The 19,019-nt window shown below is 38.6% G+C and overlaps 1 protein-coding gene across 7 annotated transcripts in view; it reads right to left on the bottom strand.

Moving 5' to 3' along the window:
- MAPKAP1 (MAPK associated protein 1) overlaps positions 1–19,019 on the bottom strand; it is a 245,365-nt gene that overhangs the window by 105,805 nt on the left and 120,541 nt on the right. For all 7 annotated transcript variants that reach the window (XM_044264899.1, XM_044264903.1, XM_044264900.1 and 4 more), the window contains one exon: positions 6,822–6,998. In XM_044264899.1, the coding sequence (XP_044120834.1) occupies positions 6,822–6,998 (177 nt within the window). The remainder of the gene's footprint in view (positions 1–6,821; positions 6,999–19,019) is intronic.

Genomic DNA, 19,019 nt, shown 5'->3' with positions numbered 1-19,019 from the left:
AATGCTTAGGCTCAGAGCAGCTAGCAGTCAGCAAGTTAAAAAGACTCCTTTATATATCTATCTATAGATAGATAGATAGATTTATATATACATTGGATCTGTCCAAAATCAATCACGAACAATGGGTATCTTAGAAATCCACTTGCCTGTCTGTTAAAGGAGAGAGTTTCCATTAGCGCGCTCTTAATTTACAAGTTTTTAGTGTAAATCCATTCTCCCTCCCCAAACAACTCTGTGTCTGGGAGTTTCCTGGGACCAAGGGCCTGGGAAGAGAAGGCTAGTCTCACACTGTCGGCTCCGTAAGAACATCAGAAGTCACCCAGTTTCACATCCTTCTCCACAGAGCACTTTTCCAACCGGGGACTCATGAAAGTTAACTAGCACCTCTTTTTATTTATATTTTCCACACAGAGAGAGCGTGCACGCACACAAGAGTCAGGGACAGGGAGTAGATGGGAAGAGGAAGAGGGAGAGGGAGGAAGAGAATCCCAAGCAGGCTCTACCCCTAGAACAGAGCCTGAGGAAGGGCTCGATCTCCCATGACCCCGAGATCATGACCTCAGCCAAAATCAAGAGTTGGATGTTCAACCAACTGAGCCACACTCAGCACCCTCTCCTCTTTTTAAACATACATATTCTGTAACTTGAAAAGTCACAACTTTGCATGATGGAACAAAGTGAAATTTTAAATTTTCTTTTATAGGAAGAAACACAGCTCTATTTTCTATTTTCTAGGACGGACATGTATTCATTATGTAATAAATCACCCAAAGAAAAGTTAAATCCCATACACACCTTAGTGTGAATTATTCAGACCGATGAATCTCTCACAGAAAAAATAAAAATAGCAACTATGTAACACTTCCTGCATACCAGGGTCTGAGCTAACATCTTCTTTTTTTTCTTTTTTAAAGATTTTATTTATTTAGTTGACACAGAGATCACAAGTAGGCAGAGAAGCAGGCAGAGAGAGCAGAGGAAGCAGGCTCCCTGCTGAGCAGAGAGCCCGACGCGAGGCTCCATCCCAGGACCCTGAGATCATGACCCGAGCCAAAGGCAGAGGCTTAACCCACTGAGCCACCCAGGTGCCCCTGAGCTAACATCTTCTTAACAGCATTTCCTATCTTAGATTTAACAGCCCTCAGGATCAACAGATGAATTCACAAGCTAAGTGTTAGAATTTAAAATTTTTGTTTTTATTTTAATGAAAATCAAGAACACACACACACACACGTATTATATACATATAATGTAGATTTTAAAAAGCAAAATTATATGTAGATTATACATATATGTATATATACAAAATCTATACAAGCAATAGATTGATAGAGATGTAGGCCACTTCTACACTTCCATGTTCTCCATTCTCTACCCAGCTTGGGGAGCCCTGAATCACTGCCTAGAGGAGAAACACCCAGGAGAAAAACCCGACCTCATCAGATGGATCTGAACAAGAACTAAACTTAGTAGGATAAGCCAGTGTCAACACATCTATCCCATGCCCTTTCATTGATATATTGTTGTCTATGGCTGTTTTCTTGCTACTATAGCAGAGCTGAGTTACAGAGAGGTATGGCCCACAAGCCTAAAATATTTACTGCTTGGCCCTTTATAGAGGAAGTCGGCTGACTTGCTAGATAAACTGGTGAGATCTGGGGGTTTTGTGTTCTAGCAGCTAGAATTATTTAATGTCACTAACAGATTCAGTAAAAGCCAAATGACATCACTGCAAGTCACATGCAGAAGTGGGATTATTATTCTTTGTTGAATAGAGAAAAGTGAGGGGAGAAGCGGGCACTAGGCTCTCTCTATGGAACTCCTGTTTGCTGAACTCTGAAGAATTCATGCTCTGAGTACCCAAGTCACACTGTGCCCAGGTATCGGTCAGGCAGAGCCCACCTACGTACAGAACAAACGACAATGGGCTCAGGAGGATGCTCCTGGGTATAGGACTTTGAATCTCAAAACAGGGAAAGTCCTGGGCAAACTGACATAAATTCGTTATCGTTGCAGAAATGCCTTATTTTTCCAGTAAAGCACATGTAAAACTGGGGGGGGGGGAAGGATGCACTATAAATCAACTGGCTCATTAAAATAATGGACTAGTAGTTAAAAATACACTCACTATTTAAAAGGACAAATATTAATATGGTAGTCAATGTTTCATAAGAAAATAAAAAAAAACTCAAGTTGACAAGTAGAACATTTAACACCCATTAAATCCAACATCAGTGACTTAATCTGAGCCAAACATCATCTGTTGCATTTAAGTTGTTAATTTATATTTTATTAATGTTATAGTTTTATTTGTATTTAATTTGTAATTTTGTTTGGATTGCATAAAGACATGAAATTTATAGCTAGAATTTCACACTTAAGTGTATTTAAGTAACGTTCTAATAAAATGAATTTTGGCCAACATTGAGGCTTCAGGAGAATTAATTTTCCTATAAAAGAGGTCTGTACATTATTTACATTTCAGAAAATTCCTCATGACAATTCCATGAGGTAGTTATTAGTCCCCTCATTTTTCAGATGAAGAAGCTGAGAGTACAGTCATGTAGCAAGTCGCCAGTGAAACTGAAACTTGAACCCCGGTTAGCTGAAGCTCAAAGTTTGTACAGCCTCACTTGGAGTGGGGAAAGATGGTATATGGGAGGTGTGAGGGGTGGGGTGGGAGATGTGAGGGCCTCCGAAAGCCAGAAGGCAAGCTGGGGGGCTTCATGGCATTCAAAAGGCAGGAACAGGGCTGTACCAAAAGCTAGGTGGGCTCAGAAAGAAAAGTAGCACAGGAAGTTTGACCAGCCCCACCCCCGCCGGCAGCCCGAAGACACCTGAAGATTCATCCATTCCTTCTCTACGAAGACTGTGTACACCCTCTCTTCAAGGACTTTTCCGTCTTGCTACTATCTCTTAAAAGATGTCTGCCCGTAAGAGGACTGCATTGAAGTCTACAGATCTCCAATGTCTACCCCTGCCAATGTCTACGCCTACCTCTAAGTCAGCAAATGTTATCCTGGTAACTTTTCAGTCCAGCTGAGCAATGTCTACCCACACTCTGCCCTTCTCTTAAAGAGACAGAAAGGAGGGGAAGAAGAAAAATGCAGAAGCAGCTAGAGTTCTATTTAGTTCATTTGAGACATATTTGTGGTGTACCTACCACACTAATGGAGCTACTCTGGGTGTTGTGGGGCATAAGTGATCAGTTCTTGCCCTCAAAAGGTTTCTAGTCATAGCAACAGTAACTACAATAAACACTCACACAGCCAGGCACTGTTCTAAGTGTTTTACATATATCAACTCATTCAATCCTCATCATGGCTCTATGAGGTAGGTATTATTATTATTATTATTACCCTCATTTGACTGGGCCAAAAAAGATTAAGCGGTTCATCCACAATTACACACACATACTAGCAAGGGTAAAGTCAGGAATGGCACACAAGCATTCTGGCACCAGAGGCCCCCTCGCTCTTAACCTACACTATAATATATAGTAGCTGAATGTTGGCCTTAAGACAGTGGGATTTACTTGAATGATGAGACCACCACTAGATTCCTCACCACTGTCCCAAACCCTCAGCAGCGTGTTGCAAAGGGTGTGGACTTTGCAAGTCAGATATGGGGGAAAATCCAGGCCTGAGAGCAAAGTTTGTCAGCCTCAGTTTTTATGTCTTGAAAACGGTCATAATAAAAACCAGTCTATATTCAGATTAAATGGACTAACATATACATAGCTTTCATTTAGTAAATACTAATTCACTGCTTATTGTCAAAGCCGAGTTCTCTCTTCCTGGTTCAGTTCCGTGTCTTCCCAGACACCCCCTGCCCATTCTCCCCTGGGAGAGCGAGGCAAGGAGGTAAGGGGTCAACTGGGAAAAGGAGCGACAGCTTTACTTATTTTGCTGGGACTTTACTCTCTGAAACTTTGGACACATTGTCTTGCATTTGCAGGAGAGGCTTTTCTAACTTAGAATATAGACCAGCAAGGTGAATGGAAGGTTGTTGAAGCAAGAAAATACACATGGGGCAAACGGTCAGTAATCTGTACTATTTCATCAGACAACTGAGGAAGAGAAGAAACAAAATTTATTGACATTTTTTTTCTTAAATGCTCACATATAAAGTTTTTACTTTACCTCGTGTTTTCAGAAACACTCCAGACATATTGAATAAGCTCTCTTGAACTTTAAGATAGAAGAAAAAGGACTGACTGGGGTGTGTGTGTTTGGGAGTGAGAGTGCAGGGATGGGAATAATTCAGAAGAAAAGTAAGAGTATTAAGTTCAAAGCAGTTGTTGTTACCCTCTGCCCTTCCTCCTCTCTTTCCTCCCATTCTCCAAAAGCCGGGGTTCATAGGGAGACCCTGTATAGGCTTTAGATGCTTCTCCCGGGAAGGTATGTCTTGCCTATCCCCAGCCCCATTCTGTTGAAAATCAATGATCTAAAAGCCCTTCTTTTAAAAAGGACATTTACTTCAAAAGAATGTGCTGGTCATATATTAACATTTATGTAGTAAATAATAATGCACTAATGAGAACTCTTCCAGTCATTTATAAATAAAAACAAAAATGCAAGTGGAGACTACTGAAGTAGCCCTGTATACATCTTCTAAAGTAAACAGAAAAAATGTCCTAATGATACTTTGTGACAATAAGACTTTGAAAAGATGCTTTTATGAATTCTGTTAGTATTCAGTAGCTGTTAGTAATATAGTAGCACTGTAAACTGGAACACCTTTCAGAAGGCTACGTGTCAATACAAAATGAAAGTCTAGAGATGTTTCTAATCTGACCAATAATACTACACACAGGAAATTGTCCAAAGGATGGGATTCAGCAGAAGTAAAAGAGATCTGGATAAGGACTAACAGCATCATTTACTAAAACCAAAGCAAGAAAACAATCTAAATATGCTGTGGTAGGCTTCCAACACAGCCTGGGCCTTTTTCTGTTGTCCTGCTCGCCACGTTTTAATGATTTGATGAATCCCTCCTTACAAGATAGTAAGCTCCATGAGCACAGGGTTGGTCTAGATTCTTGGTACATAATAAATATAGATTATAGGAACTAAGAACAGATATCAAATATTTGTAATTTTAAGTAAAAATAACAAAATATTTACACTAGAGCAGAAACTTTTATATAATTATATATGTAATATATAATATATATTTTAATATATATATTTCCATATATATATGGAAATGATGATATGAAAATGAAAATAGTTATATTAGGAGGGAGAAATCATTGGATAAGTTTTAAATTACTTTCAGTATTCTTCAGTGTTGTTGATTTAGCCCCTTCAAAACATAAAGAGGGAAAATATTTACTGTTACATATAGCAAACAAGACTTCATAGCAGAGATGAAACCCTAAGTACAAAAACTTGGAATCATCCCCCTCAACAGCTCCCCCTTTCTCCCAACACTCAGGTGTTCTTTCTTTGTTCAAGGGTAGAAAGACACAAAATCCTCCTATATCATAGGTAGCATAATCCTATTTTCACTGAAAATCTGAAACAAAGGCAGTATGTTTTAAAGAGACAAGGGAAAGTCCTCTAAAGCAATCCCTCCTGTGGATAGTGAGTTTGCTGGTTACTAACAGCAGGGGGTGCCAAAAGGATCACTAGTGTTCCCAGGAGAGGCCTGGAGAGGGCAAGTCTCCGTTCCCATTAGCGAAGCTTAGGCTGTGCTTAGAAAACGTTACAGGCTTTCTTCTAACAATTGGGACCTCTGGGTAAAACTCGCTCTAGAGACTTGAATACACAAAAATTTTATTTTTATTTTCATTAACTTGTGATATTTAGCATCTCCTTGAATTATTATTTTTTTAAAGACTTTATTCATTTATTTGACAGACAGAGATCACAAGTAGGCAGAGAGGCAGGCAGAGAGAGAGGAGGAAGCAGGCTCCCTGCTGAGCAGAGAGCCTGATGTAGGGTTCCATCCCAGGACCCTGGGATCATTACCTGAACCAAAGGCAGAGGCTTTAACCCACTGAGCCACCCAGGTGTCCCCATTTCCTTCAATTATAAATATAGTCAACAAATCACAGTAGTATTAGCAGTATTGATGACTCTGTTAAGAACAGAAAAAAACAAATGTCATAGCACATTACAGTTGCTGCAGACTTCTCAAGTCTCATTTATGCTCATCACTACTTTGAAGTGAGAGACTTAGGAGTTAGACCTGCTGCTGGATCTTGGTATTAAAAAGCCATACATATCACTGTATCACAAATTCATTTAATAATTTCAGAAGTATTTAAATATAATCGAACTCTTTTACATTCTTGGTGGACATTTACAAACACTTTTTCTGGAAAGGGCTTATAAGTTAAAGCCTTTACCAGAATGCCAAAGGCACGGGAAAATACCCCCTTATCAGTCTAAAGGAAGGCAACTGAGAGGAAAAATCAAAGTTGATTTGAACGAAGTTGGAGAAGAAAAGAAGTATTTTAAGTCACAAGACAAAAGTGGCTGCAATGCACATTTTATATAGTTTGGAGTTCATGAAGACAAAGGGAAAACCAAAATTTTTGCTTTGCAGTCTCCAAAGTACCCCACCCAGTAGGTCCAGAGATATTACGTGCAGAGAGCTACCTAATGCAAATTGCTACTGCAAAGCATGTCTGCATTCAATCCAGGTGCAGAAGCATGAAACACAATGCAAACGGTGTCGTCAACATCTCCCTGGAAGTAGTCACCACAAATGGACATCCAGATGCCCAGTGGCATTCAAATCATGAGCAAACCAGTCCAAATCCTAGAAGGCAGAGATGAGATACTGAGATCAGTAACAGGGTCAATACTCACATTCGAACAAAGAGTGACTCTTTGGATGTCAGACCAGGAGATGAATACTTTTCAACCAGGGCCAAGGTACTGAAGCCGAACTTATGAATGGGCTCGTTGGAGTCCAGTGGGGGGAAGTCTGTGTCAACTTCCCCGTCATCCTCAGCAATATGCAGGCAGTAGGCACTGACGTTGTCACTGAAAGGAAAACCAAAAAGCTGAGTGAATACCAAGATGAAGGAGGGCCAAGGAGACCAGAGCCTATGGTATACAGCAAGCAAACTGGGACACAGCTGTTCTTTTACCCAAGAGCCTGGTGATACATTAGATTCCCCCCAATCCTACTGCATTTGAGAGAGAAAACATGGCATACAAAGGGGGAGAAAAGCAATGTGAAATGAGGGCCTTCCAGTACTCTATTCTTTCAACAAACATTTACTGAGCACCTGTTATAGGTAAGATGCAGAACTTAACCCCTTAAATCAAAGATGATACTTAGTATTAGCCCTCAAGAAAGCTTACAGTATATCAAGTTGAAAAAATAAGTACTACACTAGTTACCTCTAAGTATACATAAAATAAATATCATAAAAGAGAAACAAAACTATAAAGGAGAAAAAATTATTGGCATGGGGGAGGAATCAGAGGCCTCTGACTTACGGTTAGGATTAAGAAAATACCTGTTCTAGGTCAGAGGAATACTTAAGGTAACAAAGACAATCCATACAGTTCTCCTTTCTTTGAAGAGTATCAGATTCACATGGCAAGATCTGATTCCAAACACTAAGGATACGTAACAGAGTAAAAGCAAATGACCTGAGTTACCCTGATGCAGGTAACTACTGTCCTCACATCCCCAGAATGTCCAGTCTATACTCCCAGATTCCAGACTTCCCCATCTTACAGCCGACACACACTGCCTTCTCTTTCTTTGGGGGAATTAAAAAGTCAGCTTGCAGAAAAAAGGTGGGAACCTCTACCATCATAAAGACAATTTAAAGCTTAAAAATCAATTAAAAACATTTTAAGATACCCTGCTCCTAAGTTGAATTGTGAAACTGCTAATCTGCTAGCATTCACAGACATGAACCTAGTAGTTCACAAGGCACTAGAGTTCTAAATTGTGCAGCTTAAATTTGGAGTTTTAATTATATGATTGATGCTTAAATTAATTAATTGCAAAGTGTATGCTAATTGTTTAATTGGTTGCTTGATCTATATAGATCATTTTTTGAATTAAATGAGTTGATTTACAAAGTTTATTGATTGGATGTGACAATGAATTATTTCACTGACTACCTGATTTGCAATTTTCCCAATTAATTCACAAATCTTTAGCTGCAACTCTGCTTATTGAGAGAGAGCCTACTTCAGGTGATCTATACGCAGTCTGTCAGGACTAAGAGATATTTATTATATAAAACAGGTAATAAGGACAGATTAAAATTAATGGGAACTATAAATTTGCTAAATGGATGGATAACAAGAAAGTAATCTGGCTATGTTTGTCTCTATAAATTTCATGTATTTGCAACGCTGTTAAGAAATTTAAAATTCATCTCTGAATGATATGGGAAACTTATGGATCTTTGCAAGAGGTTGCAAACTTAAACCCCAAACACTTAGAGCAGCAGAAGAAAGTCCCTTAGATTAAAAAAAATGTCATAGTATCACTGCTAAGAGCTTTGCGTCCAGAAAGACCGGAGTTAAAATCTAAGTTCCAGCACTTACGGGCCACGCAATTTCAGAAAATAAGCTTCACCTCCTTGGGTCTGAGTTTCCACTTCTATAAAAAGGGTACAACCACCTAACTCAGATTAGAGAAGATGATATATGCAGAGCCTACCATATAAGAGAGGTAAAAAATAAATGGTATCGTAACTATAATAAAGTCAGATGGAAAATAACTTCTACAATTACACCAACCCTTAAATGCATTGTGGAGGGGTGCCTGGGTGGCTCAGTGGGCTAAAGCCTCTGCCTTCAGCTCAGGTCTTGATCCCAGGGTCCTGGGATTAAGCCCCGCATCAAGCTCTCTGCTCAGCAGGGAGTCTGCTCCCCCATCTCTCTGCCTATCTCTCTGCCTGCCTCCCTGCCTACTTGTGATCTCTCTGTCGAATAAATAAATAGAATCTTTAAAAAAAAAATGCGCTGTGGATGCATATTAGAGCAACAAAAGAACAGTAAAGCTAAGCGACATGATCTGGAGTTAGTGTCGGCAGTGCTCCAGCCTTGGGGCCATGGAGCCTCCAGGGTTTTAGGAACAGGGCAGACACTGATGAAGCAAGCAACCGACAGCACAGATTATTTATTGCCGTGTAAATCATCCTGAGGAATGTCTGTGATTCCCCAGCACCACAGAGGTTTCAAGGGCAAATAATAAGCCTATTGATCAAAGCAGAAAGCCAAACATTGGTATCAGAAGAATTCTGTTTTGATTGTCATGGGATGTCCCCAAATCCCCTTCAAAACAAACTCAACACATGTCACAAAATAAGATCCAAGAGCCTAAAGACTCACTGCCAACTGCTACTATTCTCCTCAGTTTTTAAAAACAAAGTGTGAAATCATTCAGTCACTCAAAAAACATTTGCAAAGTACCTACCCCATGCTGTAGCCTGCTCTGAGCGCTGGGAACACAGCAGAGAAAAGAACGAATGACTCCTCCCATATTATACAAGAGGAATGGAAGTCTTGTCTGGGTCATGAGTAAAAGTTAGCAGCAAACAGTACCCCAACTCTTTCAACCCTTTAATTGAACACCTGAGGGGAAAATGACTAAAACTTCATATTCAACGCATGTACATATTGGTTCCTTTGTGCCTATACAAAGGAATCATTAGTAAAAGAAGCTACTATGGTATTTTGGTTTCTAAAACCTCTTCAGGACTCCAAATTAGTACTAGTACAGTAGCCATTAGTATCATTACCTATATTAATTGAGTGCTATGTGCCAGAAAGCATGTAAAATAGTGTGGATGGATATACAAAAGCTCAATGAATCTTCACACAACTGAGTTATTTATTGTTATTTCTGATTTACAAATTAGAAAAGCGAGGCTCAATGAAGTTAAGTGGTTTGTTCAAGATTAAATAGCAGTAAGTGACAGACCTGAGATTCAAACCCAGGCAGTTAAGAGCCTTCACCTTTGACCCCCACCTATCCCTCTGCCAATTCCATGGTGTGTCTAGACTTGCCAAGGCCCTTGAGAACCCTTGCTTTTATGGAAATGGCTCATAATTTGAAAAGAAGGAGGAAACCATGACATATTACTTACAAAAATTAGAAGCTTAGATTTATTTCAACCTCCTCACTTTTACAAATGGGAAGAGATGTCTAGAAATGAGGAATAAGATGCCCATGACGACCCAGTTCGAAGAGTGGCAAAGCTGGTTCTAGAGACTCAGGTCTCCTTACTTCCGCTCTGTTACTCTTTGATCTGATCAAATCAGAAACTGGTGGCATTCTGAAGCAGGGAGAGAAAAAGGGGGAAGCTGTGGTCCATGACTCAAGAATCCCCCACATACAGACATCTGGAACTTATAACATAATGAAAAGAGGGATGCCTCCTCCTTGTGACCTAGTTCAGTAGAAGAAAGAGTGGTTTTACAGTCAGCTCTGGTTTTAATGCTAATTCAACCACTAACCGGCTATGTGACTAAATCTCTCTGAGATCCTCCATTTTTTTAAATGTATAAAAAGCTTTCCTTGATTTCTCTAGGGGAATCATTTGGATCTCTAGGAGAGAGAATCCAACTGATTCCTCTCTGTGGTCTTTTAGAAGTTGATTAATATTTCTACGTATACTTATCACGTTTTTCTTATTTGTGGTTCTATGTTCTAAAGAGCAAGGATTCTTCTAGTGTCTCTGCTTCTCACTGAAGAATAAAATGGCTGGCCCTTAGAAGGTACTTAACAAATATTTGTTGAATGAATGAATATATGAATGTGTAGACTGAATCACTCTACCCATGAAAAAAACATAAAGGGTATTCTTAATGATGTGTGTGCTAACAAGAAGAGGAGAAGTAATAAGCTATTCTTTTTCTTTTTCTTTTTCTTGCTTGTCACATTGGTATCTGTTAACCAAATGGGGCTTTCTAGGCAGTATAGATGAGTCAGATTGCAATTCAAGACAAAAGGAGAAAAAGGCCCAGGAAGAGGTGAGGATGAGAGAGGCATTTTTATAGTTCATCAAGATAGGGAGTACTGGCACCTCACTTTTTTTCTTTCTTTAAGGGGGAGAGGGGCAGAGGGAGGGAGACAGAATCTTAAGCAGGCACCACACCTCGTGTAGAGCCCAACCCGGGGTTTGATCTTAACAACCCTAAGATCATGATCTGAGCCGATGGATGCTTAACTGACTAAGCTACCCAGGCACCCCACACTTTACTTTTTTACGGAGAAAAAACACAAATTATTACAACTATACAAAAATGCTGAATTATATGCATATAAAATGACTAGAAGAAAAGGTACCAAAACGTTTACAAAGTTTGTGCTTACATTTAAGCAATGAGCACTTTTTTCCTGTACCTTCCAGATGTCCCATAATGAGTAAGTATTTCATTTTCCTTTATAAAATATTGAACTTATTTTTTGGTAAGGGTAATGCAGGCCTATCAAAAACACAAAACAATTTAAAAATATAGAACAGTACAAAGAAGGTTGGGAAATCTCTCACCCCACTGTAGAATCACCTGTCCTAAAGACCCCCAGCATTTCCTGCCTCATCCACATCCCTTCTTTTTTTTTTTTTTTTTAAAGATTTTATTTACCTGACAGAGAGAGAGAGAGATCACAAGTAGGCAGAGCAGCAGGCAGAGAGAGATGGGGAAGCAGGCTCCCTACCGAGCAGAGAGCCTTATGCAGGGCTCGATCCCAGGACCCTGAGATCATGACCTGAGCCGAAGGCAGAGGCTTAACCCATAGAGCCACTAGGCACCCCACATCTCCTGATTTCTAAGTGGTCATTTTCTCTATCAAGTCTTGGAATTATCTACTGCATAAGGGTCTTACAAGGATTAAATGACTTAATTGCACAGTACCTGGCATGAAGAAATGATTCTCATTTTGTCAAAATTTCTTCTACCACTCCTAAGCTTCTCATTACACAGAAGCAGAATTAACTATCTAACAGAAGCATGGCAGATAGCATGAAATAGAGAACACCAGAAGTCCTGTTTGTGAGACACTATCAGAGAGATTGAAAAATGATAAAAAACTAATAAATAACTGCAGGTTTGTTCTTATATTTAAGAGTCTGTTTTTTCATTTGTCTTTTTTATCTTTGCTCATTTTTTTGTTTCTTAAATTCCACCTATGAGTGAGATCATATGGTATCATATGGTATTCGTCTTTCTTTGACTTATTTCACTTAGTTACATCCTCCAGATCCATCCATGTTGTTGCAACTGGTGAGATTTCATTCTATTTTATGGCTGAATAATTTTCCATTTTTGATGTATATAGAGTGTATATATAGTGTGTACACACACAGACACACACACACACATCTTCTTTATCCATTTATCTATTGAAGGATACTTGCTTCAGTATCTTGGTCATTATAAATAATGTTGCAATAAAAACACAGGGGTACATATATCTTTTTGAATTTATGTTTTCATTTTCTTTGTGTTAATATAACATTGTATATTAAGTATGCTTGAATTAAAAATTTAAAAAAAAAAAAGTTCCTCCTGGAAAAAAAAAGACTAATGGAAGTAAGTACAGCATAATAGGATCCACAGAAAGAGGTTTAATTTTAGAAGTGGGTTGGCAAGGAAAAAGAAGCCCTTCCAGGGACAATTATGTTTGTGAGAAGATTGGAAGTTAGAACAATGAATGGGGGCAAAATGGACCCTGTTGCCAAAAAGAGTCCTTCTGGAGGACAGATAGATGGAGATTTTACACACACACACACACACACACACACACACACACACACAAACACACACACATACTCTGTCATTAAATGTACTCGCTACAGCAACCCCGGAGATTTCATATTTATATAAACAAATAAATATGTGACTAAAAAATAAACATATGTATCTACATATCCAAATCCCTGAAGTGTTAATGAGTATAATTAACTGAATTTCACTTATTCATGTTTCATCAAATAAGGCTAATAAAATTTTGCATTAGAAAAATTTATTTCATTCAATTATTGACCAATACTCATTTCATGTTCAAGGGCCAGTATGGTTTTTATGAAGAGACAAAAGCCTGTAATCCATATATAGGAAGATGGTATTTAATTGGCATTTAATTTGTATATAAAAATTTGGGAGCATTCTAGTAAACATCCTAGTTTCCTCTCAAATGTGATCTGACATGTTCAATTTACATACTCATAAAAATTCACTTTTATCTTCAAAACATGAAAAATACACTTAAGGATAGGACTAGATAGATGAATGCTTGTTTTTTTTTTTTTTTTTTAATGAAAAACGAAAAGAGCACATGGTTCTGCAATATCCAGAACTCTTCACTTGGGCTTTGGTATTTACTTTGATGACAGAATCAATTATATAGAGTGTGTCAAACATTATCAATAGAAAGAAAGGCCCTGAGGATTGCAGCACAGAAGTTCATTTCTTTGAGGTCAGAGAAAAGTCTTTTAAGATGTTCAAGATATCCTCATCTCCAAAATAAAAATCCCATAAATATAAAGTAAATCAGTAAGTAACCTTATAAAGTTTGTCAAGCCACAGCCATATCACACAGGAATAGTTAAGTCTAAAATTCCTGGTAAAGAAGTTCTAAAGAGAGAATGCCCACTAATTTCCAAATGGAAGACCTTCATTCTGTTTTGAGCTCCTTTTTGGATAGCTCCTATTACTATGTTTTCAAGTTTGTTGATGTTTTCTTTCATAGTATCTAATCTGCTGTTAAACTCATGTTTTCATTTCAGATCCTATAATTTTCATCTCTAGATGTTCCATTTGGGTTTTTTAAAATATCTCTTACTTCTTTCCTCTATCATCTTGAACATATGAAGCATGTTTATAATAGCTGTTTTAACATCCCTGTTTGCTAATTCTAACATTCTGGCATTTCTGGGAAGTCCTCTTTCATATCATTCTGAACTATATATTTTTAAAAAGAATTCACTATGCAAAATTCTAAGTTTCAGAATTTGTTAACTCTATTATAAACTGACCCTGAAAATATTCAGTGGGGTCTTTCTGAAACACAACACCATACTGTCATTCCCGTACTTGAAACCTTTTGCATCCTTTACAATTAAACCAAAAGAGCCCATTACAAGTATCTGGCTTCCATAAAGTCTTCTCACTATACGTTGTTGTACTTTTCAACTCAATCTTCTGCCATTCCAGAACATACAGCTTAAGCTTCATTCACACTAGCTGCTTATAGTATCCTCATCAGATCATATGTCAGCTCCTGCAAGCCTCTCAACCCAGAGGCTCCCTATTCTTAGTTTGTCTGGTCATCTTTCAAGATTTAGCTCAGGTATTCCATTCTACTGAGAGGCCTTTCCTGACTTTTCTCCCACCCCTACTCAACCTGAGCCTCCATCTTCTGGCAAAATTAGAAAAATCCTTTTCGATGTTCTTGCAGCATTCTATATGTCTACTACTATAGCAAGTCTCAATGACAATGGAGCTAAAATTCTGTAATTCAGTATCTGTCTCACCCATTAGCCTGCATCTTGAGGCTATAAACTTTATTTTATGACTGATTATATTCCTAGTGCTTAGCATTGTACCTGGGATGGTATAAACAACATCTAAATGCCTGCTGATGAATGATTTTAAGAATAGAATGATGGATGAATGAAAATCTCAAATGGCTACATCTCTGGGCACTATCACCAGGAAAAGTAATTCATTTCTTTGTGTAGCGTGTGTAGCTTTGTGTTCTTTGTGTAGCATGGTAGTTAAGAGCAAGTGAAATGGAGTGAAACCTGGGTTCAAATCCTGATTCTGCTACTTACTAAATATATGATCTTGAGCAATAACTTAAGTTCCTGATTCTCAGTTTTTCTACTGTTATCTATGAGTAATAGAGGTATTATAAAGAATGAAATAATATAAATAAAATGCTTAGCATGGGGCAGGACATAGAGCAGGCACTCCAATGTGTTCATATCTTTCCATTCATTATCTAATAAGTATGGGGACTCTGGCACTTGGGATATGTTGATAATGAGCAGTCTTTCCGTCCAGCTTAATAAAGAAAGTATTTGTAAAGAGTATCCCCAAACCTTCATCTATCACTTCAAAAAATATTTCACCAGGCTGAGATTGTCTAACTCAGTGATTTTTTAAAAAATTTTATTTATTTGACAGAGAAAGACAGAGCAAGAGAGGGAACACAAGCAGGCAGGTGGGAGAGGGAGAAGCAGGCCTCCTGCCAAGCAGGCAGCCCAGTGTGGGGCTTGATTCCAGGATGCTGGGATCATGATCTGAGCTGAAGGTAGCCGCTTAACAAATGAGCCACCCAGGTGCCCCAAACACAGTGATTATTAATGAATAAAGGTTTATATACAGTCAGAAGCTTGTCTAAGCAGACACCTGGAGAAGAGCTACCTTGGCAAAGGCAAGGGTGGAGAACTTATAGTCTAGATCTTTGAATCTAAATGCTCCTATGTTCTCTCATCCATTCCACAAGTTACTTCTTGAGTACCTGGTATGCGCTAAGCATTGTGTTATGGACTGGGGAAAACAAAACAATAAAAGAGAGACGGTTGAGCCTCCAAACCTGTATCTATCCTACTGCTTACAAGACTTCACCACACGGACATCTCTCAAGTATTCTCAGCCTTCATTACATCCAAAACCAAACCTTTATTCACCCCAGCTTGAACCTCTTTCTTCCTGAGGACCCCCATTTCAGCACCATCATCTACACAGTTTTTCTTTTTCTTTTCCTTTTTTCTTTAAAGATTTTGTTTATTTATTTGACAGACAGAGATCATAAGTAGGCAGAGAGGCAGGCAGAGAGAGAGGAGGAAGCAGGCTCCCTGCTGATCAGAGAGCCCGATGCGGGGCTAGATCCCAGGACTCTGGGATTACAACCCGAACTGAAGACAGAGGCTTAACCCACTGAGCCACCCAGGAACCCCCTACACAGTTTTTCTACAGCCAGGCCTGAGCCCTTAACTGTTTTCACTCAACCATGTTGGAGACTTCAATTAATCTCTCTATGCAGATGGTTCTTAACTTCATATTTCTAGCTCATAGCTCTCTCCTCTAAACTTCAAACATGGAAGTATAAACGACTATTTGATCTCTGAGTAGTGAGTTCAAGGCCCAGATTGGGTAGAGATTACTAAATAAATAAATAAACTTTTAAAATTTTTAAAAAATGGGTGGAAGACATGAACAGACATTTCTCCAAAGAAGACATCCAGACAGCCAACAGACACATGAAAAGATGCTCAAAAGCACCCATCCTTAGGGAAATGCAAATCAAAACCATGAGTTATCACTTCACACCTGTCAGAATGGTTAAAATAAAAAACACAAGAAACAAGTGTTGGCGAGCATGTGGAGAAAAAGGAACCGTTGTGCACTGTAGGTGGGGAAGCAAACTGGCACAGCCACTGTGGAAAAGAGTATGGAGGCTCCTCAAAAAATTGAAAATAGAATTACCACATGATCTAGTAATTCCACTACTGGGTACTTACCCAAAGAATATGAAAACAATAATTCAAAAAGATATATGCATCTTTTGTTTACTGCAGCATTATTTACAATGGCCAAATTACGGAACCAGCCCAGGTGTCCACAGCCATAAAAAAAAGAATGAAGTCTTGCCATTTGTGACAACATGGATGGATCTAGAGTATAATGCTAAGTGATGTAAGTCAGAGAAAGACAAAAATATACTACATGATTTCACTCACATGTGGAATTTAAGAAACAAAACAAATGAACAAGAAAAAGGAGACAAACCAAAAAACAGACTGTTCACTACAGAGAATAAACTGATGACTGCCAGAGCGGAAATGGGTGGGGGGACGGGTGAACTCGGTGATGAGCATGAAGAGTGCACTTACTGCAATGAGCACTGAGTAGTATATGGAATTGTTGAATCACTCTACTGTACACTCTACTGTTATAAACTAATATAACACTGTATGGTTAACTGTGCTGAACTAAAATAAAAATGAATTTTTAAAAATGACTATTTGAAAGCTTCTCTTAGATATAGCAAAGCCATCTCAAATTAATAGACAGAAGATGAAACTTGTGCCCCTCCCACTCCCCTTCCCACATCAAAAAATCCAAATAAAACCCAGTCTTCCAGTGCCCCCACCTCAGTGAACAGCACAATTCATCAACTTGTGCAAGTCAAAAATCTAGGGAGCCACCTTTGGTACCTCTCCTCTCCCACACTTCTCATATGTAGTTGATCCTTAAGTCCTATGAATTTTACCTCTTTTTAAAAAATTAACATATAATGTATTATTTGTTTCAGGGGTACAGATCTGTGATCCATCAGTCTTACACAATTCACAGCACTCACCATAGCACATACCCTCCCCAATGTCCATCACCCAGCCACCCCAACCCGCCAACACCCATCCCCTGAATTTTACCTCTTAAACATTTCCAGAATCTGTCCTCCTCTCTTAATCTCCCCTGTGGCCCCTGCCCACCTCAGTCTCATCTCACTCTATCTTCTTTCCCCTACTTTGCGCTCCAGCCATACTGGTCTTCGTTAATTCCCTGACCACTACATGCCTCCTCCTGCCACAGCGTCAATGTCATGCAGTTCCATCTGCCAGGAACCTCCCCCTGCTAAACACTTCTGGTATCACTTTCTCAGGGAATGTTTCCCTGACTTGCAAGGCTGGGCTCTCATAAATGGCTTTCCTTTCCTTCACATTACTTAACTCCGTTTTTATGCAAACACTATTTGGTTTAATTATTTGGTTTAATTATTTGAATTATTTGCCCATTTCCCTCACTAGCTTGTGGAATTCATGAAAGAAAGACCATGTCTGGCTCCACTCACCACTGTATATCCAGCAAAATGTGCGGTATATAACAAACACTCAATAAATATTTATTGAATGCATGAATGAATACAAATGATAAGTGAAATGAGCCAGTTACAAAATGCTCTTACACTTGATAATTTCTTCCCCATCAAACTGTAAATTTTTTGAGTGCAGCGATCACATTTCTCTTGTTCCCCATTTTATCCTCGATACCTAGAGCCTGGGACTCCATAAATTTTTGCTGAATGAGGGAATAACAAAGAATTGAAGTCTTCAAGATTAAGCTGGATATCAAGAGAAGAGTGAGAAAGGCATTTCTGACTAAGGAAACAGCAAAAAGCAGACATGGTATCAGTGGTATCAAAAAGCTGCCAGTTAAAGAATGTGATGTGTTAAAGAATGGATGCATGGGAGCATAGTTGAGGATCAGAATGGGAAGGGCCTCTTGGGCCATATTATCTAGGTATGTGGTTCTCAATGATAACTCTAAGGAAAATAAATTAGAAGCAGCAACCCAGAAATGGGAACGCATAAAGAGGTGGTCATGTAGACAGCAAAAGTGGGGAGGTATAAAGAATTCAAATTGCAAAGCTGTCAGAAAACATAATGTAAAATCAAATATTCTTATATACTTACATAAGCCCACAAGGGCACCAGTATATCATAGCACAGTATAATTCTTTGAATCATTAAGAAAGAGCTAAATTATACTTCTGTTGTTGAACTACTACCAGTATTGGTCATAGTAGTAGCTGGCTATAGTTACAGTATTTAATGGCAACAGAAATAAACACTTACTAAGTACGTGTCATGTATTTTCTCATTTTATTTTCATAACTACCCTGTTATCCTCACTTTACACATGAGATAACTAGAGTATATGGTATTGATGTAATTCATCCAAGATCACACCAAAGGGTTAATGCCAGAATTCAACCCAGACTCTGGCTTTGGATCCCATGCTTTTAACCACTATGCTATATTCTAAGAACTTCTAAGTTTATTCGTGGTAATCATTTTATAACATGTGTATTTGATACAATTACACATTACAAAACTATTATCACCAAGTATATTAGCTTACACATCCATCACATCACATATTACCGTTTCTTTTTGGGGGTAAGAATATTAAGTATCTACTCCCTCGGCAACTTTCAAGTATATAAAATAGTACTGTTAACTGAAATTGCAATGCCGCACATTAGATCTCCGAAACTTACTCATTTTCTTT

The sequence above is a fragment of the Neovison vison genome, chromosome 9 (assembly GCF_020171115.1).
Source record: "Neovison vison isolate M4711 chromosome 9, ASM_NN_V1, whole genome shotgun sequence".
Classification (NCBI taxonomy): Eukaryota; Metazoa; Chordata; class Mammalia; order Carnivora; family Mustelidae; genus Neogale; species Neogale vison.
This window is presented reverse-complemented; position numbering and strand designations above follow the sequence as displayed.